At 40.8% G+C, this 26,741-nt stretch overlaps 1 protein-coding gene across 1 annotated transcript in view; it reads left to right on the forward strand.

Moving 5' to 3' along the window:
• The window catches only part of man1a1 (mannosidase, alpha, class 1A, member 1), a 70,672-nt gene that overhangs the window by 11,019 nt on the left and 32,912 nt on the right, over window positions 1-26,741 (forward strand). The window contains exons 2-4 of the mRNA XM_061753900.1: window positions 15,964-16,060; window positions 24,132-24,247; window positions 25,325-25,405. Coding sequence (XP_061609884.1) covers window positions 15,964-16,060; window positions 24,132-24,247; window positions 25,325-25,405 — 294 coding nt within the window. The remainder of the gene's footprint in view (window positions 1-15,963; window positions 16,061-24,131; window positions 24,248-25,324; window positions 25,406-26,741) is intronic.

A 26,741-nucleotide genomic window follows, 5' to 3' on the forward strand; every position in this document is an offset into this window, starting at 1 on the left:
TTTTTTCTTCAGTTTTTCCATTTGTCGTCGTTTCGCGTTGCTGAGCCACTCTTTGTACAATTGGTTTAAATGCACGTTGATTAGCTCCTCCATGTTATGATCCAAATCGTAATGTCGTTTGAATGCATCCAGTTTTTCCTTTATTTCCATGTTGATGATGTCGACCGGCAGTGTGGTCTAAAGCGCAAACAGAAGGTTTTGAATGGAAGTTCTGGCTGCGCATGTTTATTCTTTTGGTAAAAATTGTGTTATAAAGTTCATTGATGTTTGGCCATATGGGGATAATTGATAAAATAAATTATAAGGTGGAGATTATCCCTGGCTTGGGATGATAAGCATGATTTACTCCACAAGATTTCACTTCGACTTCTTTTTAGACTTAGTCACAGCTTTTCGGCGACTTTTAAAATTCAGGTCAGAGTCAATAATTACACCATGATTTCTTACTTTGTGGCTTTCAATCACATGGAAGTAGTCACAAGAAGCCCGTGTGCTCAGTGATTTACTTCTAGCCGCAGCTTGAATTTACATCCTTGGAGAGAACTATATAAAAAAAATGGATCTTGACATGTAATTCTTTTTATTTAGCAGGACTGTAGAATACGAAGCATCCCTCTTTCTTGCGACAGTGATGTACGCCGACCAGCACAACCCCTCAGCCCTCGGCACAAGTTGTGCGCGGGGGCCTTGGTGTGAACGCGAGCATGTAAAATCCATGAGCCGAGGTCACCGTTAATGACCGAGCCTCGTGCGTTTGTCACGGCCGTTCGGATTAGCGGGGCGAGGAGGTGCCATTCGTCTTGTCTCCCTGGCGGCTAAGAAACGTGGCTAGCTCATTAGCATTCAAGAGAATATTGATTTGATTACGTGTACCAGGGAAAAGGGAATATATTTACACACGCTGCACATGGAACCAGAACAAACTCTAAATACAATGATTTATTACGACATTAAGACTCAGGCTTTATGTAATTTGAAGTCGTCAAATACCAGCATGCAACTGTTCTGTTCACTGGAAAAGCAAATGTACTACGGCGAGTATACAATAAAAATGTGTAATACACTTTTCAAATTTACAATTTCTTGAAGGGATGGTAGAAAGTGATATCGATAATTGTTTATTTGGTTTTGTTCAACCGTAATAAACAATACCAAATAAACAACAATATTGGTTAATAAAACGTAAACAGGAACAAACATTTTTTAATTCTAAAATGCTTTTTTATTCGATTAATTGATGGACTGAGCCATAGATTGTAAAAATATTTGATAGTGACAGCCCTTTTGCAATGTTGATGTGAGACGTTTCAAGCATTTAAAAATAATGTTAGCAACCGGCGCCTCCGAGCGACACCAAATCCGGCACACATTTCCCTCATGGCAGGACGTGATAAAATGAGGACCTTTGCTGTGAAACGTCCACGGAGCTATCCATTTGGATTTGAAAGCGCCCCTGTTCTTGGATGTTGGCCATTTCCAGTCACTAGTGTCATTTCCATTACGCTAAATGAAGAGAACATGGTTCCCGTCTGAAGATTTTATCGCAATAACCTGTATAACGTGTTAGTCTAAGGCCGTGTCGGCCATCTTCCAAAATCCAAAGTCCAACAACGTGAACGTGCGGAAGTTGCGGCGGTCGCCGGCCTTTTGCATTCTGGCACAAACAAACTTTGAGCACTCGAGCTGATTTTGATGTGAACCCTTCAGCGTCGCTCTGCGAAGGGGCAAGACTGACATTTTATGCCTACTAATGGCAAAGCAGGGAAATGCTCAAGGATATTCAATATCCCTGTTGTTCTGCGCACACCGGGGGTCATGGCCGGCTGATTTTTTTTATTTTTTTTCCCTCTCCAAATTCAATTCGGTCTAATAGCGAGAGTCAGCAGCTGTCAATCACGTAGGCAATTTATTTTTCAATCTGCCAGTGCGTGTGAATGCTCTTTTTTTCTTTTCTTTTTTTACTCTTCTGCTTCTAGCATTGCAAGTTATCCTTGCATATTTTATTAGCTAAGCACTGGGCTGGCACGGGGCTGAGTCACAAAAGGAAAAAAGCTCCTGTCTTGTTTTTTAGTAATTAGCAGTGATTTATTAGAGTCGGAGGTAATAGCGCGATCAGCAGACGTCGTGGGTTAACCTCTGGGCGTGAACACACCGTGATGGAGAGCGTTGAAAAGTTGCAGCACAGTCAGACTTTGTGCGAGGTCAGCAAGTTGAAAATGTATCCGTGGTGGAGAAAGAAACTTCTGGAACAATGTGGACTGCTAAGAATCTTGGAGGTGGGACTTTGGCAAAGCCAGTAGCTTCTCTGCGGTGTTCATATTTCTTTAATAAACAAAAATCATCATTAAAATGATCTTGGGGCCTCAGTCTGAGCTGCCTTTCTGAACTGATTTAAGAAGGCAGCAGTGAGAACAATTTCTCACTACTGTCACTAGACTGCTTTTCCATCCTCAAATTTCTTTAAAAGAATAACATTTTCTGTTTGGTAAAAAGAACATTAGAATCATGATTAAATTAGCGCTGAGTTCCATAGTGTTTTTAGTGGTAGAAATTGAATACAAAATATATCGAATGAAAAGTGTGAATGAAGTGAGGTTCCCCGGGATGGCAAAGTTAGCACGACAATACATCTGCGGAACTTCAGTCACTCGACTGCTTTCAGAGCCTCACATGTCAGGACGAGATGGATTTTTCTGTTGGATAAGAACATAAGAATGTTTAATTAGCTCGGAGCCTCAGGCTAGCTTGCCTGACAAGACGGTAGAGAAAACTGCTTTTCCGTTGTATTTTTTGTGGTCTAAAGTGAATATAAATTATTGAATGGAGAAAAAAAATGTATGGAGTGAGGTTCCACGGATGGCAAAATTTGCTCAACAATGTGTCTTCTGGACTTTTGTCATGACACAATATTTACATGTAGCTCTTCGTTGACATTTTCTGTCAGGTAAGGAGAACACAATCATTTAATTAGCTTGGCTGCGTTTCTGCACTGTTGGAACAAGGCAGCAAGAAAAGCTGGATTTCCTTAGTATTTTTGTGGTCTGAAATGAAATATTAAATCATTAATTCTCAAATATTATGTAGTAAAAGGTGAATGGTGTGTTTCCATAGCATGGCAGAGTTAGAACAAAAATTCATCTACCTGACTACGGTCACAAGATTACTCCTAAATCCTTGGAGCCTCAGGCAATTTTTGCAGGTTATTGCGACAATAATACAATATATACAGTGAGGTTTTCTAGTATGGGAACGTTAGCACGACAATGCTTTCTGGACTATTGCTACTAGATCCTCAAATGTGTCGACAATGATCATTTTGCTGTCGGATAACAAGAAGATAAGATTAGCTTGCAGCCTGTGTTGGAGTGGAAACAGTGTAATATGAATGCCAAATGTCATAAGTTAGCATTTTAGGCTTGTTTATGAAACCTTTTAATGCACATCCAAAATCAAGTGAGAGAGGCTTCGCTGATAATGTGGCTCCCGCGTGGCGTTTCTGTGCCATTTAGCGTCAGATTCCGCCGTTGGCAGGCTAGTTAAAGGGCACTGACACACAAAACCCACATAAAAGCGCTCGCGGCATTCAAGGGGCGACTTCGCCCCTGTGCCGCCTGCCTCCGTGCCAAAGCCAGACTTGAACCGATGTGTCAGCTGCCTGGTTCGCCTTCTACCTCCTCCTTTTTTTTGGTTTTTGTTTGTTTTATTTCCTTCTTTCCTTGGTGTGTTGTCATGGCGCGCACACTTACCGTAGAAAAAGTACACCAGCTAAATTATTCAAACAGTCAGTCAAACACACACACACAATCAGGAGGTTCAGGATTCATGAGTGTATAATTGATGCTGGGAATTATTCAGAGTTTTATACTGCTGGTCACTCATCACCATTAACATCAATCGGGTGCATTCATATGCACGTTGTGTGTTGGAAACATAGACGAATAGAAGTTTCCATGTATCTAAATATTTACAACATTGGGCAACGATACTGGGCATCTTGGGAGCAGGAGCGTGTGTAATGTGCATATGGAAAAGTCAATACACTCCTGTTCAAATGACATCATTTTGTGGTCTAAAGTTGCTGCCCACGCAACCCAACCCTGGATAAGTGGAAGAAAATGGATGGATAGAAATGATCAAGTTTTGAAATGATCAATCTTAGTCATTTTTTATAGCACAAAAACCTGGCATTGGAACAGGTGTGTTGACATAGTACAGTATATACACTGTAAATGCAGTGCTATATAGAGATTAATCATAGCAAAAGTCAAAGTGAAAGGCAACAGCATTGTATGTAGCCCAAAAAACTGCCTATATTCACTGTGAAAAGTAAATTCATTGTAACTGAATAATATATAAACAACATGCAGATGTGAATGTGCACAAAAGCGTTAAGAATTGTCAGCAGCATTGTAACTATACACAACACATACTGTATATTCAGAAGTATTAGACATACATACTCACATGCGAATTTACATACTGTAGACAAGGGCCCGAACAGCACAAGGTGCATATGATTAATCATGCGACAATCTCATTGAGATGCCTAAACTGACTTTAAAAATGTGGGAATTACCATAATATGCCCTTTAAATTCTATTTGAGTAGGAACTCCCAAATTAGTTGGATGCAATGGTTATGCAAATAGGGAAATAATGACGACTACATCGGGTATTTTGCAACTAATACGTTCAGTCGAAAGTTGATAAAATATTACTTTTTGAATGTGCGTCTTAATTAGTCTGGAGTGGAGCGAATCTAATTCCGTCCACCCGGAGTTGTGGCATAATGACTATATTATCACACTTTTAGCTGTCAGCCCCCATAAAATATTAGACAGTGAATAAAGCAAGGTGGAGATGCGTGAAATTGAAGGTCTAAAAAAAAAAAGAAACCCTCAAAATGAGTTTGGTTGTGTGCCATTGTGACATAGTTTGAGTGTTTTGCCAGTAGGACAAAGCCCATAGCCTTGACTGATCATGTAAGCGTATTGATCTTGTGTTTAAGTGATCGGATCAGCAAACAATTGTGGAGTTAATGGTGGGTCAACCGGAGCTGACATCCGAGCCGCTGTCGCTTTGCGCAAACCGTTCAGGGTTTTGGACGGTCGTTCTCCAGGGACTCGCTCCCTCAGCTTTACTCGTCTGCACGGTTAAGGATGCCGTTGTCAAACAATTTTCAACTTTTCAGGAATTTGTTCTCCGTGTCAAAGCGTCAACACTCATGATTTTGGGAGGTGTGAGGGAGTGTTAAACATTTTCCAACCTCATGCATATATGTAAAGGTATTTTCGAGTGATCTGTGCCAAAGATTTTCATGTTTGTGTTGACCGGGCAGCAGACAGCAAAGTAAAACAAAGCAGAATAAAAAACTCAGCAATGTGATAGTTACAGAATACATTAAATCATAGCAAGTGGTGAATAAAAGGTTAAAAACAGGTGCAGCAATCATGTACAGTAGCCCTCATTATTTTTTAAACGATTGTATTGTGATGCATTTGCAGAGCGTTCCAGTCGTTTGGGGCAGAAAATTAAAAAAAGATCGATCAAAGGTTGCGCAGACTTTGAGAACGAAGAGGTTAATAAAACTGCTTGAATGGAGAGTGCGGGTAGTGGTATGCATGGTGAGCAGAGAGCGAAGATAAGGCGGAGTGGGGTACTTAAATAGTTTTACCCCTCCCATATGCTTTAAACAAAATGTAACCGATTCCAACACAGGTAAACCTATTCGAACGCACTTTTTAAAATATTTCTTAGCATCTGTTCTCACTCCCACGCTGTCAAGAAATGGAAGACTGATGTACTGTATAACATCACTTTGAGGAAAGAAAACTCGCCCAATTCTCCAAATAAGAGGCAAAACGTGGTCGCTTCAAGCTCTTTGTCACTCCCAGTTCATTTACTGTGACGCATAAAATTAAAGAGAAGACCAACCGAACCATATCTTTTTGTCTAACAAAGGTCTGCTGGCTTGTTGCTAACATTTAATATGCAACGTCAAACACAGAGTAACAGCAATTAGCATAGACAGAAACCAATCAGCATATATTAGAATTTTTGCAGAATGATTAAATATACAGATTTTTCCGTGTATCTGTTGTTATCCGAGTGAGCGATGAGGCTGAGCCATGGATGGTTAGCATAAAGGAGCAGTGAGGGAGAAAAAAATCAATGCATCTTTCACTGTGTCTTCATTAGTTTGCCTTTTGTCAAGTGGCCGGGTCAAACCCAATTGGTCTGCTTCCCACATGCAGGACAAAGTTCACGTCAGTACTGGAGAGTGTGGTCTGATACTGTAACACAAATCAATACACGCGCAATGGAGACAAAATCATGAGGTTTACTTGTTACAACACAAACAAACACACAGACATTTTTGTTTTCATACATTGTTTGACAAAAGAGGAAGCGCTTATTTTCACTTCCTATCTGTAAAAAAAAAAAAGAAAAACAATCTCTAGAAGTGGATGCAAGGTGAAAATAGGGGGGAAAAAACGTTACAGCTAAAAAAAAAACAACAAATGTCTGGTATCAGGAGAAATAAAAAAGATCCCAGAAGATTCGCATGATGTTTTTGCACCAAATGCCTTTCCTGATGCAACACAGCCATTATTATTATTATTATTTTTTAATCTGGGCTTGTGAACCCCTGCTGCCTGCATGAAAGGCAGCATGTATCACTACACTACCAGTGCAAAAAACAACAACAACATTATAGCACATTCACTGTCATGGAAGTTCATATGTGTCAACTCGAATCCAAATGTTTACTTTCCCCAACATAGATTCTTCAAGTATGTTTGTCAGTGGGTTAGGCATGGAAGATGGTCTCGTCCAGCTTGTCTGTGAAATTCATGTTTGGAAACCACTGGAAGGATTAACGGATCCCTGGATATGGTAGCGTTGTATCGCTTTGGATTCGAGATCAGTACACCTTTTGGGTAGAAGATAAAGATCAGGTGGTTGAATCTCGACTCATCACCTCGAGAAATGCCAACGTGTTGGAAGTCGAACAAGTTTAGCCACCTCATACTTGTGGGTCTTAAAATAGCAGTCAAATGCTCTATTATGGCCGGCAATAAGGGGAACTCTGCTTCAAAAAACAATTTTAGGAAAGAACTGCAAAGTGAAGGCATCAAATATTACACGACTCTTGATAATGTAAATACTTGATGGGCTGAATTAAACAACTCAGGCCTGCACTAACTTGATTCCCCTCCACAATAGGAACTAGAATATAAAGTCATTGATATGAATGTTCGTCGTCCTTAGTAAAGACTCAGATTCATTCCCTGTATTGCCATGATACACGAGATGAGTCCAATATCAATTTAATATGGCCATGCTGGCTCCCCTTCTGGATGGCACCCAGACATCTGTGTCGAGCTTTTATTGTAACATCTTTGAAGGCAATCATCGTGTCCCCACCGGAGTCTCGTTTAACCGCCAGAAACGGTTTAGTTTTTTTCAGTTTTTCCCACTGAAATATAGATTTCTTTCTTTTCACCACTTGTTTATTTCATCGTCCTCCTTTCCTCCTCCTCCCCAGACAGCCATCAGTTAATATCGATCAGCGTGCAGTATCGCCTTGGCCTTGTGTCGGCGCCATTATCAGCATCATTAAACTTCACTCAGAGAATTGGGATTTAAATGGTTTTGTGCCCGCCGCCGCCATGGGATTGGCTCGTTACAATGTTTGCAAAGTCTGACTTTGGGCATCTTTGACTCATGACTGTGTCAGCTAAATAGAGCCCAAGCCGGTCATCCAAACTCTCCGACTGACGTACGCTCCCCTTTTGAGTCTCCGTTGGGTCTTATTAGATCCCCGTGAGGCTTTGGAATCCTTTTAGTCACCTTTTATCTTATCTCGTCTCCTTTTGTTCCCTTCAGCCCCCTTTTGGTACTCTATGGTTTTACTTGATCCCAGTTTGGTGCCACTGCGAAGTCGATTTGCTTTTTTGTGTTACAATTGGACGAAAACTTGACTTTAAGATAATTTGTCAAACTGAGGCCTATCAACAAGTGCCACATTTTTCCACTGGGTGCTTCTCTAAAAGTATAAAGAATGAGATTTCGAAGTTTACGTCTCTAGGTACTTTTCTTTGGGTTCCGCTCGGCTGTCTGACAGACAGAGCATGGATTTGATTGTTTTGTAGACTTGCTTGAAGCCTTTCATTAGTGCTTTACAAAAAAAAAAAAAAAAAGTGTATAAACGTGTTTGTGCTTTTGATTATAATGGGAGTGCACAGGGTTTACTTTCCTCCCACATATGGATTTTGTCCTCTGGTTTGGGATTTACAATGGATCCTGAAAGCGCTCACACCTTTTTGTTGGGATTTAGAAACAATTTCTCCCTCAGAAAATTAATATTATCAGGAAATACTTCTAGTAGTAGTAGTAGACATTATTATACTAGTTTTGGTTGTAATGTAGTCACTGTAGTGGCAATAGTAGTAGTTGTCATGGTAGTAGTCATTGTAGTCTTAATACTAGTTTTAGTAGTCGTAGATGTTTTTGTAGTAGTGGCAGTAGTAATAATACCAGTTGTATTAGAAATGGCAGTTACAGTGGTAGTATTAGTACTAGTAATTCTAATGTAAGAAATAATTCAGAGTTAATGTGCAAAGCCAGTGATCTTTCACATTGGTCACGGCGCTGATGAGGCTCATATTTGTTTCTCTGTTTAATTTCCACCTGCGCACGCAGCGCTTCAGTTGGCCTCATGCTCAAGTGCAATTGTCACTCGGGGAAATTGTGTTGCTGGCGCACTCAGCAAGTATAAATTTCACCGCCCTCACAGCCAGCGCGCACCGCCACCTGGGTGACCGGCCCTAATATTTGCGCTTTTGTACGTGTAATTTTACAGAGGAGAGACGCACAGGTGGTCTGATTTGCATGTCTGGAGCCGCAGTGGATAATGCGCACAGGTGCGGTATCATTCAAAGGCAATTGCTTGGAATAATTATAAAAACAAAAGGCGCCTCGAATGGCGAACACTGTGTTTCCTGACGAATTGGCGGCCATTAGCGCTGTCAGCTGACAGACAATATGGCACTCGAAAAATGAGCCACTTTGACGAATTACGCTGAACAACAATTGGTGTTCGTCAGGTTCTGGCAGCAACATTTGCGATAAATCCAAACGTTTAAACAGTTGAACGTTATACCACGGTACATAGTTTGAGCCCACGCCAAACCTTTAGAGTTGGGAAAATTGCATGATGTGCAAATGATTGTTTCACTCATAAATTTAACATCGCTTGATTTTGGCAAACATGGGCTAACTGGTCCAAGTCCATAGTACAGGGAGGCTGAGTCTTGCTCTCCCGGGAAAAAGTTGGTCCCATGTGTTTTCCCGCTACGTGTACAGCACAAACAAACGCACACTGCCACCGCGGCAGATCATTAACTGGCTACGCAAAGGTTAAAGGACTATTGACCCTGTTTTGCTACGCTGTTTCCAACATCTCTACTCCAGCTACTGAATCCTCGCACTCTTCATCTCGGGAGGAACACTTGTGACTAACAATGATCAATGTGATTTGCTCGGGACCTCAAGCGGTCAGGCAGCATGTCGTTGCACTGCCAATAAATACGGTGGGTATGGAAAGTATTCAGACCCCCTGAAATTTTTCACTCTTTGTTATATTGCAGCCAATTGCTAAAATCATTTCAGTTAATTTTTTCCCCTCAATGTACACACAGCACCTAATATTGAGAGAGAAAAACGGAATTGTTGAAATTTTTGCAGACTTATTAAAAAAGAAAAACTGCAATATCACATGAGGATTTAGTAGCTAGAGTAAAGATTGTTGGAAACAGCGTAGCAAAACAGGGTCAATAGTCCTTTAACTTTTGCGCAGCCAGTTAATGATCTGCCGTGGTGGCAGTGTTCGTTTGTTTGTGCTGTGCACGTAGCGGGAAAACACACGGGAACAACCTTTTCCCGGGAGAGCAAGACTCGGCCTCCCTGTACTATGGACTTGGACCAGTTAGCCCATGTTTGCTTCCATGTCGGTGGAAGGGTTCCTGTTCTGGCAGGCCATGGTGAAAGACACTGCCAGACTTCGAACAAAAACACAGTCTTTTCTTTTTTAACCAGACGTCCAAATTGTATGTTTAGAAGACGGTTAGCGATTAGCAACAACCCGTCAATCTTCGATTCAGTTTGCAACACATTTTTGCGTGTTGTTAAAATTTCCAAAATATTTGACCTCTTGTTAGGGCACACCGAGAAGTACGATTTGATGCCAAGAAGTACGATTTGATGCAGTTCGTTATCCGTCTTTTGCAGTTTCCGTTGTAAACGGTCTCAGAATATTTGTCCTGTCGCTAGGGTGCTACGCACGGATATTTTGGTACCTCTTATAATAGAAAAAAATACATTTCCCCCAAGAAACAAAAAGTGTAACATGTATTAAAAAAGATTATTATTATTATTAAGTAAAGCAGCAGTAGAATCAGTAATGATGAAAGTGAACACAGAAGCCGATCAATAGGCTGAGGGGATTGGTGGCTTCGTTTTCGGGGGCCAGACCAGGCATGGATGTACATAAGTCCTCGTGGTGTTGGTGCTGAGCAAGTCTGTGGCACCTTTTAGCGCATAGCCAATTAGCTTTTCTGGAATAGCAGCGCGTGCTAATAGCCGTGGCCAACCTGGAGAATCCTGAGCCGTTAATCCAATTAGCGCCGACATGTCGGGATGCTGACTGTGAATCCGATAACACGCAGGAGTGTTTAGCCGCACGAGCATTCACGCTTTCAATTACAGCCTCGCAGCTCATTTCCAGATTTACTACAATAGGTTTGTCTTTACAGATGACCTGAATGTATGTAAAGTGACTGACTTTACAGTAAAAAAAAACGCTACAGTCCAACACAATCTAGTAACAGATGCTTGCTGACCTCTGTTTCGTGTCAGATTTCCAAACATGTTCACATATGAAATAATGTAAATAATCATTTGTTTGAGTCAAACTGTTGCATCACAAAATCTTTGATTGTACAGGCATTCTTTAAAAAGAGGTCAACTTCTGTTAAATTGAAAAATAAAAAAAAATATTTTATAACATCCATCCATTTTCATCACCGCTTATCCTGGTTAGTCTCGCGGGGCGCTGGAGCCTATCCCAGCTGACTTCGGGCGAAAGGCGGACTACACCCTGAACTGGTTGCCAGTCAATCGCAGGGCACATATAGACACAGACAACCATTCGCACTCACATTCACACCGTCACTGAGAGGGAACTGAACCCACGCTGCCCGCACCAAAGTCAGGCGAGTGTACCACTACACCATCAGTGACCCCTTTTATAACATATCACAGTATAATAGTAATAATTAATAATAATAAAATATAGCAGTTTGGCCTTGGCGGCGCTTGTCTTTCTACTCATCTTCGCTTTTGTTACGGAAGAATGTCTTTGTAGCTGTACCCAATGACGTGTCCGGTGGCTGTATTTGCCTTCTAGTTGTCACACCTCAGATATCCAAGGCTAATTTGTTGACGTGCTTCGTACGTGGCAGCTCGAGGCCTGCAGTGACGGGTGTGATCCCGGGGGAACTCGCCGCTCTCGACCCTCCTCTCGTGTTGAGGAGCTGTAATTAGCAGCCTCGCTAGCGCTAATTAAAGGGCTCAAGCTGGGAGGAAGCTATCGCCGGCTGGCTAGCCGACATGCGGGGGAGACGTTTGGTCTCTTAAATGTATATATATATATTTTTAAATAAAGACAGTTTATATGTGCTATATATGTAGATGCTAAGGTTGGCTGGTCAATCCCCGTTTATTGCAGGTGATACGTTACAGAACTACCCGTGATACTGGAGGTGAATATCCAAGATTTTGTTTTCGTGATCTTACGCTGAAGGCAGACAACTCTCAATTCCGACTTGCCTGTGTGCTGTAAAAATCGGTAGAAAACATTCGCCTAAAAATCCATGCTAAAGTTGGGGCCCGTACGATAAAACACCGTAGAGTGGGGGTTCACTGTAAACGTGTCTATGCATACAGTTAGCTAACGACGAGCGTACCGGCTGGATGTTAACTCTTAACGACGCATCTCCTCGGCGCATTATGAACGTGAGCTCGCTCAAGCGTGAAATCAGAGACGCATTCAGCCGGCGTGACGCAAGGACATTTGCATGTGTGCGCCCGATCTCTTCTTCATCGTCATGCGCTTAACTGATGAGCCCCCAAATCGCTTTGATTCGTGTGATTTCAACTAATGAGGCCGTCAAGGTAAAGTGCACAAGTAATGAGCAGAAATGCCCGAGAAGCACATTGATTTTACAACCCCAATTCCAATGAAGTTGGGATGTTGTGTTGAACATAAATAAAAACAGAATACAATGATTTGCAAATCAATGTTCAACCTATATTTAATTGAACACACTACAAAGACAAGGTATTTAATGTTCAAACTGATAAACTTTATTGTTTTTAGCAAATAATCATTAACTTAGAATTTGATGGCTGCAACATGTTCCAAAATAGCTGGGACGGTGTCATGTTTACTGCTGTGTTACATCACCTTTTCTTTTAACAACATTCAATAAACGTTTGGGAACTGAGGACACTAATTGTTGAAGCTTTGTAGGTGGAATTGTTTCCCATTCTTGCTTGATGCACAGCTTCAGCTGTTCAACAGTCCGGGGTCTCCAATGTCATGTTTTACGCTTCATAATGCGTCACACATTGTCAATGGGAGACAGGTCGAGACTGCAGGCACGCCAGTCTAGTACCCACACTCTTTTACTACGAAGCCACGCTGTTGTAACACGTGCAGAATGTGGTTTGGCATTGTCTTGCTGAAATAAGCAGGGGTGTCCATGAAAAAGATGTTGCTTGGATGGCAGCATATATTTCTCCAAAACCTGTATGTACCTTTCAGCATTAGTGGTGCCTTCACAGATGTGTAAGTTACCCATGCCATTGGCACTAACACAGCCCCTTACCATCACAGATGCTGGCTTTTGAACTTTGCGACCATAACAGTCCAGATAGTTCTTTTCCTCTTTGGCCCGGAGGAGACGACGTCCACAATTTCCAAAAACAATTTGAAATGTGGACTCGTCGGACCACAGCACATTTTTCCACTTTGCATCAGTCCATCTTAGATGAGCTTGGGCCCAGAGAAGCCGGCGGCGTTTCTGGGTGTTGTTGATAAATGGCTTTTGCTTCGCATAGTAGAGTTTCAAGTTGCACTTACGGATGTAGCGTCGAACTGTATTTACTGACATTGGTTTTCTGAAGTTTTTCCTGAGCCCATGTGGCGATATCCTTTACACATCGATGTCGGTTTTTGATGCAGTGCCGCCTGAGGGATCGAGGGTCATGGGCATTCAATGTTGGCTTTCGGCCTTGCCGCTTACATGCAGTGATTTCTCCAGATTCTCTGAACCTTTTGACGATATTATGGACCGTAGATGATGAAATCCCTAAATTCCTTGCAATTGTACGTTGAGGAACATTGTCCTTAAACTGTTCGACTATTTTCTCATGCACTTGTTCACAAAGAGGTGAACGTCGCCCCATCTTTGCTTGTGAATGTCTGAGCAATTCAGGGAAGCTCGTTTTATACCCAATCATGGCACCCACCTGTTCCCAATTAGCCTGTTCACCTGTGGGATGTTCCAAACAGGTGTTTGATGAGCATTCCTCAACGTTCTCAGTCTTTTTTGCCACCTGTCCCAGCTTTTTTGGAACGTGTTGCAGCCATAAAATTCTAAGTTAATGATTATTTGCTAAAAACAATAAAGTTTTTCAGTTTGAACATTAAATATCTTGTTTTTGTTTAGTGTATTCAATTAAATATAGGTTGAACATGATTTGCAAATCATTGAACTGGGTTTAACACAGCGTCCCAACTTCATTAGAATCGGGGTTGTACATTTGCAGCAAGCAATTTTCCATCATGTAATGTAATTCGAATTGTAATGGAAATTTTTATTGAGTCATCACTTTCGTTCAGACTATAGAGATGCATACCTTTATTTATTTATTTTAGCACATTATTTACCCTCTTGTGGTGGTAAAAAAAACATCCCGTGGCGTGATGTTCATGCCAAAGCAACAGGTGGAGCAATAATCTCTAACTTTAAACAGTTCAGAAGTAGTCATTTCTGAAAAAGGGCTTTGAAACAGGCAATTTTCCGTTATTTAATGTGAAAATTATTCAGTTTCTGATTTAGTTTTGATTTATTTTTGTTAAATCACCAAGCAGACATACACAGACTTTCTTGGGAAAGGTTTTTTTTTTAAGTTTTATTTATGTATTTTTACATACTGTTTTTCATAGTAAAAAAAAAAAAAAAAAAAGGAAAAGTCAAACAGCTAATCCTTATGCTACCTACACTGAGGCTCAGCGACATTACCTCATGATTTCAAACTGAAATTTTCATGCATATTTAAACCTTTAAATTGCGATCATATTCTGAGCGTTTGACATCCGGGGTTCTGTTTACAAACATTGTGCTTTTCTTGTGGTCACTTTGTATGTAGCTTTATGAAATTTGAAGTGCGGATCGTAAGCGTGTCATCTAGCGATAGTATTGTCGGCGAAGCTCTTCTGAGAGCCTTCTTATCTTTGTTTGTGCAGCCACCGTGTGACAGGTGAAGAGCTAGCCGAGCTGAAAATGAGATTTTCTAAGCTGCTTGGCCGCCCGACTGACTGACTCATTCACCGACTGATTCACTGACTGAGCAGGTGTCTGGCCGATAGGAGGGCCCACGGGTCGGACCGGTGTCTCGCCCTGGCCAGTTCATTAACAGCCACTGTAACAAGTTGTTTGCGACCAAAGTAGGGGGCTAAGGAGGAGGCTGAAAGGTTTTAACGCGCGGATGCTGTCGAAGCAGGACTAGCGAGCGAGAATCATCGAGTCCCGCCAAATAAAGAGATGATTTCTAGCCTGGGAATGATGGGAGGAAAATGGGAGCTGGGTGGTTTCTCTGAATTTGCCGTTTTTTTCCCCCCCAGCCCAGTTCAGCTAATAAATCTCCCAGCCATCGTAATTAGCATGTGAATTGGCCGTTTAGAGGAGAACGTCGTATTCAAAAGTGCATTTATGATCATTTGAATGGTGAGAAGTTGGCCTTTTATTGTCACCTGCCTTTTAAAGTTGTACAGAAATATATCATGTCACCTTGATGGGAGTACAGCGGAATGAGGGTTTTCGTGATTAATCCATTCCAGAAAGTCAGACTAAAACCGAATCTGATGAAGTCCAAAGCAATATTTCCTATATGAAATAATATAAATCCAGTTCATCCATTCCAGACAATCAAAAATATGAACAAACAAAAAAAAAAACAATTTCATAGTGAATAGTAATACCTATAGTTCTCTGAGAACCGAGTGGATGTACAAATACCGGGACAAAAAAATCATAAATCTAAATCATACGAAAACTAGGGTAGATGAAAACTGAGGGTCCACTGGTTTACCTTACATTAAAAATCATCATCTAAAAATACCACAACGCCACCTTGTCAGATCAAGGAGTAAAAATGTAAAAATATTTAATTACCTTGGTCAGAAGGTGCATTGAAGGGTTCTTCAACAGGTTTATATCAATGGCAAAGCTGTAGTGTGCATGCCAGGCCACTAATTGGCAGTGTAACAGACTGTTCACATCACATGCTTGGTGTTCCAAGTGAAAGAAAAAAAGTTCATAATTTTTGCATAAAGTCCAATGATATAGTAATACATTTCCATCCATCCATTTTCTTTACCGCTCATCCTCACTTGTCCTATAAATGTTTAAAAAAAAAATATGTATTGTATTTATTATATCTAAATATGTGCATGTTTTTTTTTCTGTTCATAACTCAGATGTCAACATGTGTCAAAAATGCTATATCCTTCTTCAGTTTTGAGCTAGACATCATTTAGATGTATGAAATGTAAGATCTTCTGTACATAGGCTGAACTCACACCCGGTCTGTCGTCCTTTTTTTTCCCTGACAGATGATGAAACACGCGTGGGACAGCTACCGACGCTACGCCTGGGGTTCCAATGAGCTCCGGCCCGTCTCCAAGCGAGGCCACTCCAGCAATCTGTTTGGTGGGTGGACACACACGCACACACAACTGCACACATAGGATTGATTTGACGTCAGCTGCCTTGGCCTTTAGATTAGCTTCAATTGGCCGTCATTTGGAGGCATCCATCTATGGCTAGCGCTAAATGTCAGACTTAACATATATTCATATTTTTGGGTGGTGGGGTGGGGGCTTTATGTCAACGCCTGTGTGTGTAGTAAGCGTTGTGTGTGTGCGTCGGTCTGTCGAAGAAAGATTGTCGGTTGTTTGTTTTGTCTAAAAAGGTCCGTCAGTCTCTCGGTCTATCTTTCTGTCAGTCAGTCATCCGGGTGGTCTGTGTGTCTTCATTCCCAGTTCCTCAATCATAATGTATTTCATGTGTGTTTATGGGCCTACCAAGGGGCACACTAACTTGTCCTCTACTTCCTCAAATACAGTATTATTTGACACTTTAAAGAACAATATTAATAGCAGGTGTAGAGTTTGTTCAAAGTGTTTGATGCAAGCGTCATCCTCGTCGGAGGTCTGATTGCTCTTTTCATCCCACGTTTAAACTCCTCCAAGGCTGCGTGTGGCATTTTGTGGCTTGTCAGCAGGCTTCTATAAATACACTTTGTACACGCCACAAATGAGGCACAACTGTCTCTGGAGAGGCTCAGTTATGGATTACTGCCTGTGTCGAGGATGTGCAGTAGCATTACTGCAATCTACAAGCAAAATACCGTCATTTGTCATGTATAAAGCACATTTACCCAGCACCCCCCCCCCCCCCCCAAAATGTTCAAAAGTCAATAGTGCGCATTATACATGTGTATAGGGAAAAATGGGGGGGGAAAACTTTCATCCATCCATCCATTTTCTGAGCCGCTTCTCCTCACTAGGGTCGCGGGCGTGCTGGAGCCTATCCCAGCTGTCATCGGGCAGGAGGCGGGGTACACCCTGAACTGGTTGCCAGCCAATCGCAGGGCACATCGAAACAAACAACCATTCGCACTCACAGTCATGCCTACGGGCAATTTAGAGTCTCCAATTAATGCATGTTTTTGGGATGTGGGAGGAAACCGGAGTGCCCGGAGAAAACCCACGCAGGCACGGGGAGAACATGCAAACTCCACACAGGCGGGGACGGGGATTGAACCCCGCACCTCAGAACTGTGAGGCTGACGCTCTAACCAGTCGGCCACCGTGCCGCGGAAAACTTTCACATTTTATAAATGTATGCCGCCATCTAGAGGTTATGAAAAAGCTGTACACTTTAATTCCAAGATGCCACCGCTACTTAGAGGTTATGAGAAAGGTGTTACGTTTTGTCTGAACAAAAAGACAAGGAAAACGACATTTATGGGTGCTCTCTAAATATTTCCATTTACCACAGGTGTAAAAAGAAATAAGCAACCACAAGAAATAAAAACAATGAGCTTTAAGTGGCAACTGCTACAATTTGTCTCTCTTTTCGCCTTTCTTCTGTCATATCGAAAGGCCCAATAAAAAGCAGTTATTAGATTCCTAGGAATCGTTTGTTTGCTTGCCTCATGATGCCGCATATCTATTCATTTTATGTAACAAGTGAATGATGACGTCATATGCAAGAATAGTAAGTTGGTTCTGAACTTTTCCAACATGGCGTTAAGGCAGACACATTCTAAAGTTTGGCTATTTCACATGACAAGATGATACCTTCTACTTGCAACACTTGTAAAGTTTAAATTATGTCCAAGAGGGAGATTGTCCTATATGCAGAAATATAGCTGTGCAGTAGGACACTATAAATTGTAGTACAATATGGAAATGCCAACCGTACGTCATTGTTTATATCGTCATATTAATATGTGGTGTATTGGTTTAGCTCTGTTGCTACACCAATTTCTGGTCTGAGACGATAGCACAATAACAGTTGCCTTTTTAGTACGTCTAATCAATTTATGCTCAATTCAACTGTGGGGGTGGGTCGGGGGGTGATTACTTGAGTTCTCGACAAAATATCTATAGGATAATAGATTCTAAAAAGATTCTCTCGTGACAGCCTTAGATATGTTATACTACTGACAAGAGCTGATGTTAGTTAAAAACTTTATGCAAAAAAATAAAACACCGATTAAATGTTAAAAATTATACACTATGTCACAAGGTAGCCAAATGTTGCCACAAACAAGCTAAAAGAGTAGTAAAACTGAAGAAGGCTTGTTGGGTAAATGTACAGTAATTGGTTGTCGTTGTTGGTAAACTAAGTGCAGCGGCATCACTCGTCTATCAAACATCTCCCAGCTATTTTTTATTTTTTTTTCAAAACAAAATAAATCGAAGCCCTGCCATAATATTTCCTGCATTGTCCCGTGGTTTGTTGATGCCCAAAGGACGTGCGGGAGAATGATGGGAAGCCTTCCTTCTACGCATCATACGGCCAGAGGCATTGTTTTCCTCCACTTCTTTTTTCGCCACAGTGAACATGGTACAGTGGCTATTATTTTCCGCCGAGTGTGTTTGCGGCGGAGTCGTACGTGTTGCAAAACAAACAGCAGCCGCATGCCGACTAATCTGATGCATTTCTCATCCGCCTTAATCGCAGAGCCGCAAGGCTGGGGGGTCAAAATGTGGAATAAAGCAAACGTGGCACATTGTAGTTGCGTTGATGAAAATATGTAACACAAATTTATCCACAGTGGGAAAAATTATTTAAAAAACTTTAGATGCCATTCAGGAGCCTCTTTTTTACATAGAGATCCCGCACAATTGCTTTGTTTTTTAATTAGAAAAATACAACTGTATAATATTGTACATTGTAAAAACATAGATGCAGGGTCCAACATTAACAGCCATTTCTGATTAGTGGCCACCATGAGCCAAGTTGTGGTGCCCCTGTCAGAACCAGTATGCTAAGTTTTAGTGATTTTTTTATTTTTTTTTATTTAGCATCGTTATACTGGATTATTTAAACCCCTTTAAGAAATTAGTACAATTGCATTCATGTGTACTAACCTCACTAAAATCAAGACATTGCAATTCCACAAATTAACACTAATGCTTCCAAAAAAATAAATCAATTACAAAATTATTAATATATTTACTTACCACTGATAGTCCAACAATTCACAATATAAAATATTTATTTTTATAAAGGTTACAGTCCCTAAACTTTATATGGCCACTAACTGTTTTCATGTGAAAACAATTTTGGTTATTATTATTTGTTACTACAGTACGTAGACTTCTCATTCTTCAGTAAGCCGCAGTAATATTAATCATTCTTTGCGGAGGATAAAGACTATATATTATTAGAATATTAGTTTTCAAGGTTTATAACCCTGCCGCATAGATGCTGTTTGTTGGCCCGTGTCTATGGCATTTCCCAGTATTTGTTAGCATTAAGCTAGTGTAAGCTATGTGGTTGTTTAACCTTCATAAACCTGCTAATTTATCACACTCAGAGCAGCAACACATACAAACAGAGTATACAACAATACTCACAGGCATATATTCGCTCTACTCTGTGGGTACAACAAAACCTTAAAATGGAAAAAACGTGCTACTGTATTACACTTATCCAGAGGTTGGTCTTTATGTTGGCGGTGGCCGAGGTAGTCGTCAAGTTGACGTCAGCAAACACGTCAAATATAATTTTTGGACGTCAACATTTAAGCTGGCAGAATCCTATCTCTGCTGCTACCCGTCTGAAATCCTTCATCATCATTTTTTTTAATTTTATTTGTATTTAATCCTCGGAGGCCCCCACACTCATATCCTCCAGCGGTGGAGACAACATGTCCCCCCCGTGTATCCAGACAAGTCATTTACCGGGTTATCTTCTTTGACATTGAGTCTGGGGCCGCAGCCTCCACTGGGTCGCGCCATTGAGCGTCTGAAGCCGATATTCAATGTAAGTAATTGAGACGGATGGCGTAATTCCGCCACGGCGTTCCCTCAGGTTGCCACGCAAGCAGCGAGGTGGAGGCTTGAACGAAATGGTGTCAACACGTGCACACACACTTCACCACGCTTATGTCATCATGTACCTTGATGTTGTGCCCACATTAGCCTAATTAATCGAAACGCAAATGAGGTCGACGACTATGCGACACGTTGTTGCTCTTTTGGATAATTGTTCATGATTAAATATACACACCCACACACACCAAGTGTGTGTGTTCAGTGCGGAGTTGATAGTCTGACACTCCACCAAACGAACGGAACGGATCAGAACAAGCATACTCAAGTTCATTTTTTTCAACTAAAACTTGTCTGAACACAGCCTTAACCCTCAGGCCTTTTTGGATTTTATGACATTTTTAGCTTGTTTGTGGCTTCTTTCACAGCCCTGACATTACCTCCAAAGATGAATAATTTTTTGGGTGTAATTCAGGTTTAACCACTAGTACTTACGGTTCACACCAAATTTGACCTGTGTCTACATTTGACAGTAATAAAAATACCTTCAATGTCATTCTTTCACCCTGAAAATGTATGACTTTTCCTGAAGTGACCCAAAATACGCAAACAGGAAAATATTTAAGAATGTCATTCTTTTATCCCGAGAACATATACACACGTTGCCGCAGAAGCATGCACCTGTTGGTCTATGAAGGGACATGGGGGAATTCTGAAACAGTGAAAGAGTAAAACGGCATAAGAATGATCATAGAAGATAAACATAATGAACAGAAACCACACAGAGGTCAGAGGGCGGCTTGACACAGGTGCGAGAAGCACTTGAAAAACCTGTTCCTGGAAAGCTAAACGAGTACCTGCAAATTCGCAATGAAGCAAATAAAAATACACTTTTACACTTTTCTCACAAACATTGATTAAATATTCATCATCCATTTATTAATATCAGACAGGTATTAAATACATTTGGAAAAGGTCTGTAGTTCATAATTTGATATGGACAAACTAAACCCATCCTCTCTGGAATCTTCTCTCAGCCTTGCGTTTGCCTTTCAGTGTCACCTCCACAAAAAAACTGTTGATGCTTGCAGAAGGAGGTTGTGAGGTTAACACGGCGCTTGCTTTTACGCCCCCCCCCCCCCCCCCCCCCCCGCCCCCACCGATAAAGCCATTAGCCCACGGCTTAGCCATCGCTTTCACCCAACAACCTCGTTGGCGACCCCTCAAAATAAACACTCGGGGCGAGCACGTCGGGAATGCGAATGAAATTTTAAGATACGTCTTCAGAGTATGGACACGCAATTGAACACAACACAGTGCATAGCTTCTTCTTAACAGCCATGACACTGACCGCTGAGTCAACACGCGGTGCCAGATGCTTTTTGTTTTTCTTGTTTAACAGAGCCGGAGAGAGGTTATATGTCTTCACACAAGTCACGTTTGGCAAGCTAGAAAAGAAGAACAGGAAGGGCACAGTGATGGAAAATGTAAACAGTCTCAGATAACTTTCTGTACATTCTTACATAAAACTAAGTTTCACATCCATTGTGTGACTTGCATAATTCTGAGTAATATTATTTAAGTAATTTAGAGATACGATTGTCTCCAATTACTACGCTACAATCCTTGGCTCTCCAATTACAGAGCGACAGAATACAACGCGGTCCACTTCAGTTCCGATGTGGTAAGATCTGTTTTACTCCAGTTACGATATGATGCAAATCACCCCAATTACTATGCAGTATGGTTTGATAATACAAAAGCGGAACGATGTGATGAGCTCAAATTTTGCTGCGAGACAATTCACTTCAAATGGGATGCAGTGAGATATGGTATGATTCACTTCTATTAATATCCGATTCAGGATGATAGGATACAATTCACTTCAATTACAACGCAATACGATTCACTCCGATTACAATGCGATACCATTTACCATTACCATGGTATACAACTCACTCCAATTGTGATAGGATATAATAAGTCGTGATATGATACAATTAGCTCCTATTATGATGTGATGTAACGCAATACAATACCATTAGCTCCAATAACAGTGTAATATGATACCATACAATTCAATCCAGTTCCGATACGATTCGATTCACTCCTATTACATTACGATATCATTCCTATGACAATGCTATTTTGCTCCAATTATGGTACGATATGATTCCTTCTTATTATGATGCAATGCGAGACTATACCATTGACTTCAATGATGATACAAATCACTTCCGGTTGCAATACCATAGGATTCACTTCTATTACCGTATGAGACAAAAACGACGCAATTATGATACGATGCGATGCAATTCCCTCCTATTATGATCCTGAATTATGATATAATTCACTCCCACTTAGAATACGATACAATTCACTCCAATTACGTAATTAGTGCAAATTTTGGCTGCAAGTTGGGCTACATTTTAAGGATCAGCTCATTTAATATAGCCTACTACTGCTGATATAAATTATATCGTCACTGCTTTGCAGATATTCGTCTATCGAGGGAGTGGTGGTTTCTGGTATGTAAACAAGGGACTACAGTATATCCGTCATACAGTTTTTATGCCGATGCATTGATGCGTACTCGTTTTCTTACCTGGTGTGAACAGCAGTTAGTTTAGAGTTTGATTGAGTTTTAATTTCTCGCATTAATTGACGCTTCTGTAGAACTGTCCTCCCAAGGTTCTTGTACCCTTCAAGTCAAATGTGAAAAAGCGGATGAACAATTGTTTTTTCTGTGTTTCTTTTTCACACCCACAACAAAAGTGCTGTGATCCCGTGGCGCATTGACAAACAAACAGTATACAAAGACTGCCAGGTGGGGAATTGGCGCGAGCGTTGTACTCCCAAATAAAAACGGAATAAATCAGCAAAGAAGCAAGAGGAAGAAGGAAAGCAATGACCTTCCCAAATCAAACAGCATTGCTACAGTTTTGTTTAGTATCATTCAAGCTTTTGTTAGGTGAGAGAAAGAAAAACCAGAAAAGGATAATATTAGTATTCAGGTCACTGTCTGAGCCATCTGTATCAGTCTCATGGACACTCAATGCCAAACAGGAGGAGCATTGAGGGAGAAGGAAGCAGTGTGACAAGACAATAGACATGGGGGGAAAAAGCCTCTTCACCTCTAGAGACTTCCACAAAGGAAGGAAGAAGGACGAGTCACCTGCGCGGTATTGTCAGGACTCAAGCTGGTGATGGGATAATCAAACGGCAGCATCTTACTAATTAACCCATACGTACCCATCCTGCTGTTTTTTTTTTAACTATAATTTCTGACAACAAGTGCCCAGAGAAGACCAAAGTTGAAATACCCACTTGTTCAAAACTGGATTTAATTTGTCACTGTTTCCGTCTTAACTTGTTCGAGCATATTTGGTGAGTCTGTAAAGCGCTTTAAAAATTGTGTATTGTTTTTTAAGAGGTGACAGATATTTGGCAAATTTTTAACAAATACAGACAAATGTTTATAAGTTGAAAATTTGAGTGATGCTCACAATTGGGGACATTTTTGAGAAATTTCAGTCATTTAACAAATAAAGGCGTTCAATTTCAACAAATGTCAAAAGAAATTGTCAAATTGTGACATGTTTTGGACATTTTTTACGTTGGTTGTAACACATTTTGACAAATGTTTGACAAATTATAAACGGTTATGACAAGTGACAAACAATTTTGGCAAAGTTGGGACAGGTTTTGAAAAATTCCAGATAATTCTGGGCAACGTTTTGTGCAATTGAAACTGAAATTCACAAACTTTCCCACAAGTGGAATATGTCGACCTTCTACATATAGTATGTAGAAGTCTTAATATAAGGAAAGTAAAATTTTAAATTTTACTCGGTAAAGTAATAAACAAAAACACCAGTTTTTTAACAAAGGTTTATCCATTTTTGTAACAATTAAAAAAAGTGTTGTTTTTTTTTTTATTTCGCCACTTGGAGTTCTATGACAAAGTGTGAAAGTTTTTAACCAGTTTCAACAATGTTGACACATTTCTGGCAATTTCGATACGTTTTTACAATTTTGGGGGGACATTTTTAGACATGTTTCAGACAATTATGATGAAGTTTGACAGATTTTGACAAATGTAAGATGACGTTAAAAAATATTGCAACAGATTATTTCTATTACCTGATGTCTTGTTTTTGTTTTACGCAAACAAATATATAAAGCACATTTTGTTGAATTTTGCCCTTCAGGAAGCATCAAAGGCGCCACCATCGTGGATGCTCTGGACACGCTCTACATCATGGAGATGTTTGACGACTTTGACGCCGCCACCGAGTGGGTGGAGAAGAACCTCGACTTCAACGTGGTCAGTGACTGTTGTGTGTACGTGTGTGTGTGTGTGTGTCATTGTGTGTCCCAGTGTGAGTGTGTATCAGTGATTGTAGGTGAGCGTGTGTGTGTGTTTATTATGTTCATCAAGTAAGTAGAGTTAGCAAAAAGATTATGCCCATAATTCACTCAATAAAGTCGGCTTGGACGATGTCTGCCACGGTCTTCTTCAGGACGTAAAGGGGGCGAGAAACCGAGCGACGCCCGACTGAGCAAATTATTCACCAGCTCTCAGCGCAAATGAAGACAAAGAATGTCTTTTGTCCGGGCCAGCCTCACCTGAATGCTAAACACAGCCACGCCGCAGTCCAAAGCGCTTCGTTAGTTGCTACCTGCCCGTGTGTAATAATGCACACTAATAGCAAATCAATATGAATGACATTTCCCTGGACAGATTAATAACATTTGTAATTATTGCTGTGGCACGAAAATGAACACAAGTTTGTGAATCGTGATGAATTTGTTGCCTAACTTGGCCACCGGGGCGGCAGTGTAATACAGTCATGAACACACAAATGAATAGGCGACAATGCGTCAAAATAACACGACGTGGGGACAGACCATTAGTATCGATTTGTGAAAAAATATGAAATTGACCGTATTTGGAAATATGAGGTTTCTGCCTGACAGCGATGACGTATATGTTGATTTTATTGCTATACATGAAGACTTAAGCCCTTTTCACGTCGCAATTGGTGATGTGCAGCGCGCTGTCAGAGTCCCTAAGCTGAAAAATGTCTGTTTTACGATTTGTTCTAATAGCTTATGTACTTTTTGGCTTAGCAGTTACGGAGGAAATCATTTTGCATAGTTTTGTTTTGTTTAGCGAGGGATTAATTAGTTGCACAATCCGACTTCACAATCAACTCGGGGGGGAAAACATTAAAATTGTTGTTGGCACCGGAGAGAGCATATTGTCTAATCTGGGTGAGACAGCAAATAAAGTTGAATTGAGTTAAGCGCTCAGCTGTCAGTCAAAACTACAACATTTCATGTTGCTAAGTGAACTTGGCTGAGTCTGTTTTGTCTCTCTTGGCTTTTTCTCCCACCGCAGAACGCCGAAGTGTCCGTCTTCGAGGTGAACATCCGCTTCGTGGGAGGCCTTCTGTCGGCGTACTATCTGTCCGGCAAAGAGGTAACAAGCCAACGGCTGCTAGTCAACCGAGAAAACCGCAGGTTGTGAAACATTGGCCCAACAAAGTAGTCCATTTTTAAAGTTTAATGGCAGGTTATAGTGATTCATGACATAACAGGGTTTAAATAAATACACTAATTTTCTCTATAAATTGTTAGACAAGTTAATAAGATGCTTTTTTAAATTTTATTTTATTCTTTTTTTCCCATTTTCTTTTAATTGGATTTTTAAACTTTGAAATGAGTCAATTTAAAACCCCAACATAACAGGACGATTAAAATGAGAAAGACGTTAACGGATAAAGTATTGATTTAAATTGTTAGTCGTGGAGTTAACTACAAAACTTTTTTTTTCACATTTTTGAAATATTTTCTTCTTCTAGAATGGGTCAGTTTGACTCGCAACATAACAGGAAGGTTGGATGAAAAACTAATGAATGTAAGAGGTAAAGCACTAAATACTGATTGCTAGTGTAATAGTTTGAAAGATATAAAGAAAGTTTGTTAGGATTTTAGTTATTTTTTGATGAATTCTGTCACTTTTGGGATGAGCAGACATGCCCCGGGTCAAAATAACCCGTGCACATTATTGATGAGAAAGGAACGTCATAAGAGGGTTCAACGTACGTGACAGAATCTGCTCGGTATCCAAGCCCAGAAAATGACATCATCGGGGTTTTTCCTCTGATCTTTTCATTCCTTCGTTTCTCCTTAATGATATGCTTCTCTTCCTAATTAATTAGAAGTTTGCGGTAAAGAATCAATAGCTCTGCGGCCTGCAAATCCCCCGCCACAGAGCTTTTTAAAACCTTGGGCTACAATGCGGCTGCTCTTTATATTATAAAAAAAAAAAAAAAAAAGGGGGCTAACTCTTTTGAGATTTGACTGCAGCCTTGATTGTCGATGTTGTTCTGCCTTGAAGCTGCACTTTGTGTCTTCAGCGAGCGAGTGAGGCCTTGCTTCATCTTTTCCTTCATTAGCTGAAAGAGAAAAAAAAAATTCAAGCTCAGTAAGACTGTTGGCGCGCACGTCAAATCTCCGAGCCGTAAATATGAAATGTAGCCGTTGTTGTTGCTTCATTTCTACTTGGCTTCCCCTTTTCGCAAGCAGCACAACACTGCGCTCATATTGCACGTCTCTGCTTTAGAGGGCTCTTCACCCCACCCCCGGCTTTATGAAATATACATTACAGGACGGGAAAGATTTACGTAACACTTACCAGCTTGTTTTGATGCGTGTGGTTTCATTCACATTAGTCTATGTTCCCAGTAGCCACAGCACTCTTTCAGGCCACTGTGGACACAACAAAGGGGGGGGGGGGCAGGATGGGCAAAACT

This window comes from Phyllopteryx taeniolatus, chromosome 18, assembly GCF_024500385.1.
Source record: "Phyllopteryx taeniolatus isolate TA_2022b chromosome 18, UOR_Ptae_1.2, whole genome shotgun sequence".
Classification (NCBI taxonomy): domain Eukaryota; kingdom Metazoa; phylum Chordata; class Actinopteri; order Syngnathiformes; family Syngnathidae; genus Phyllopteryx; species Phyllopteryx taeniolatus.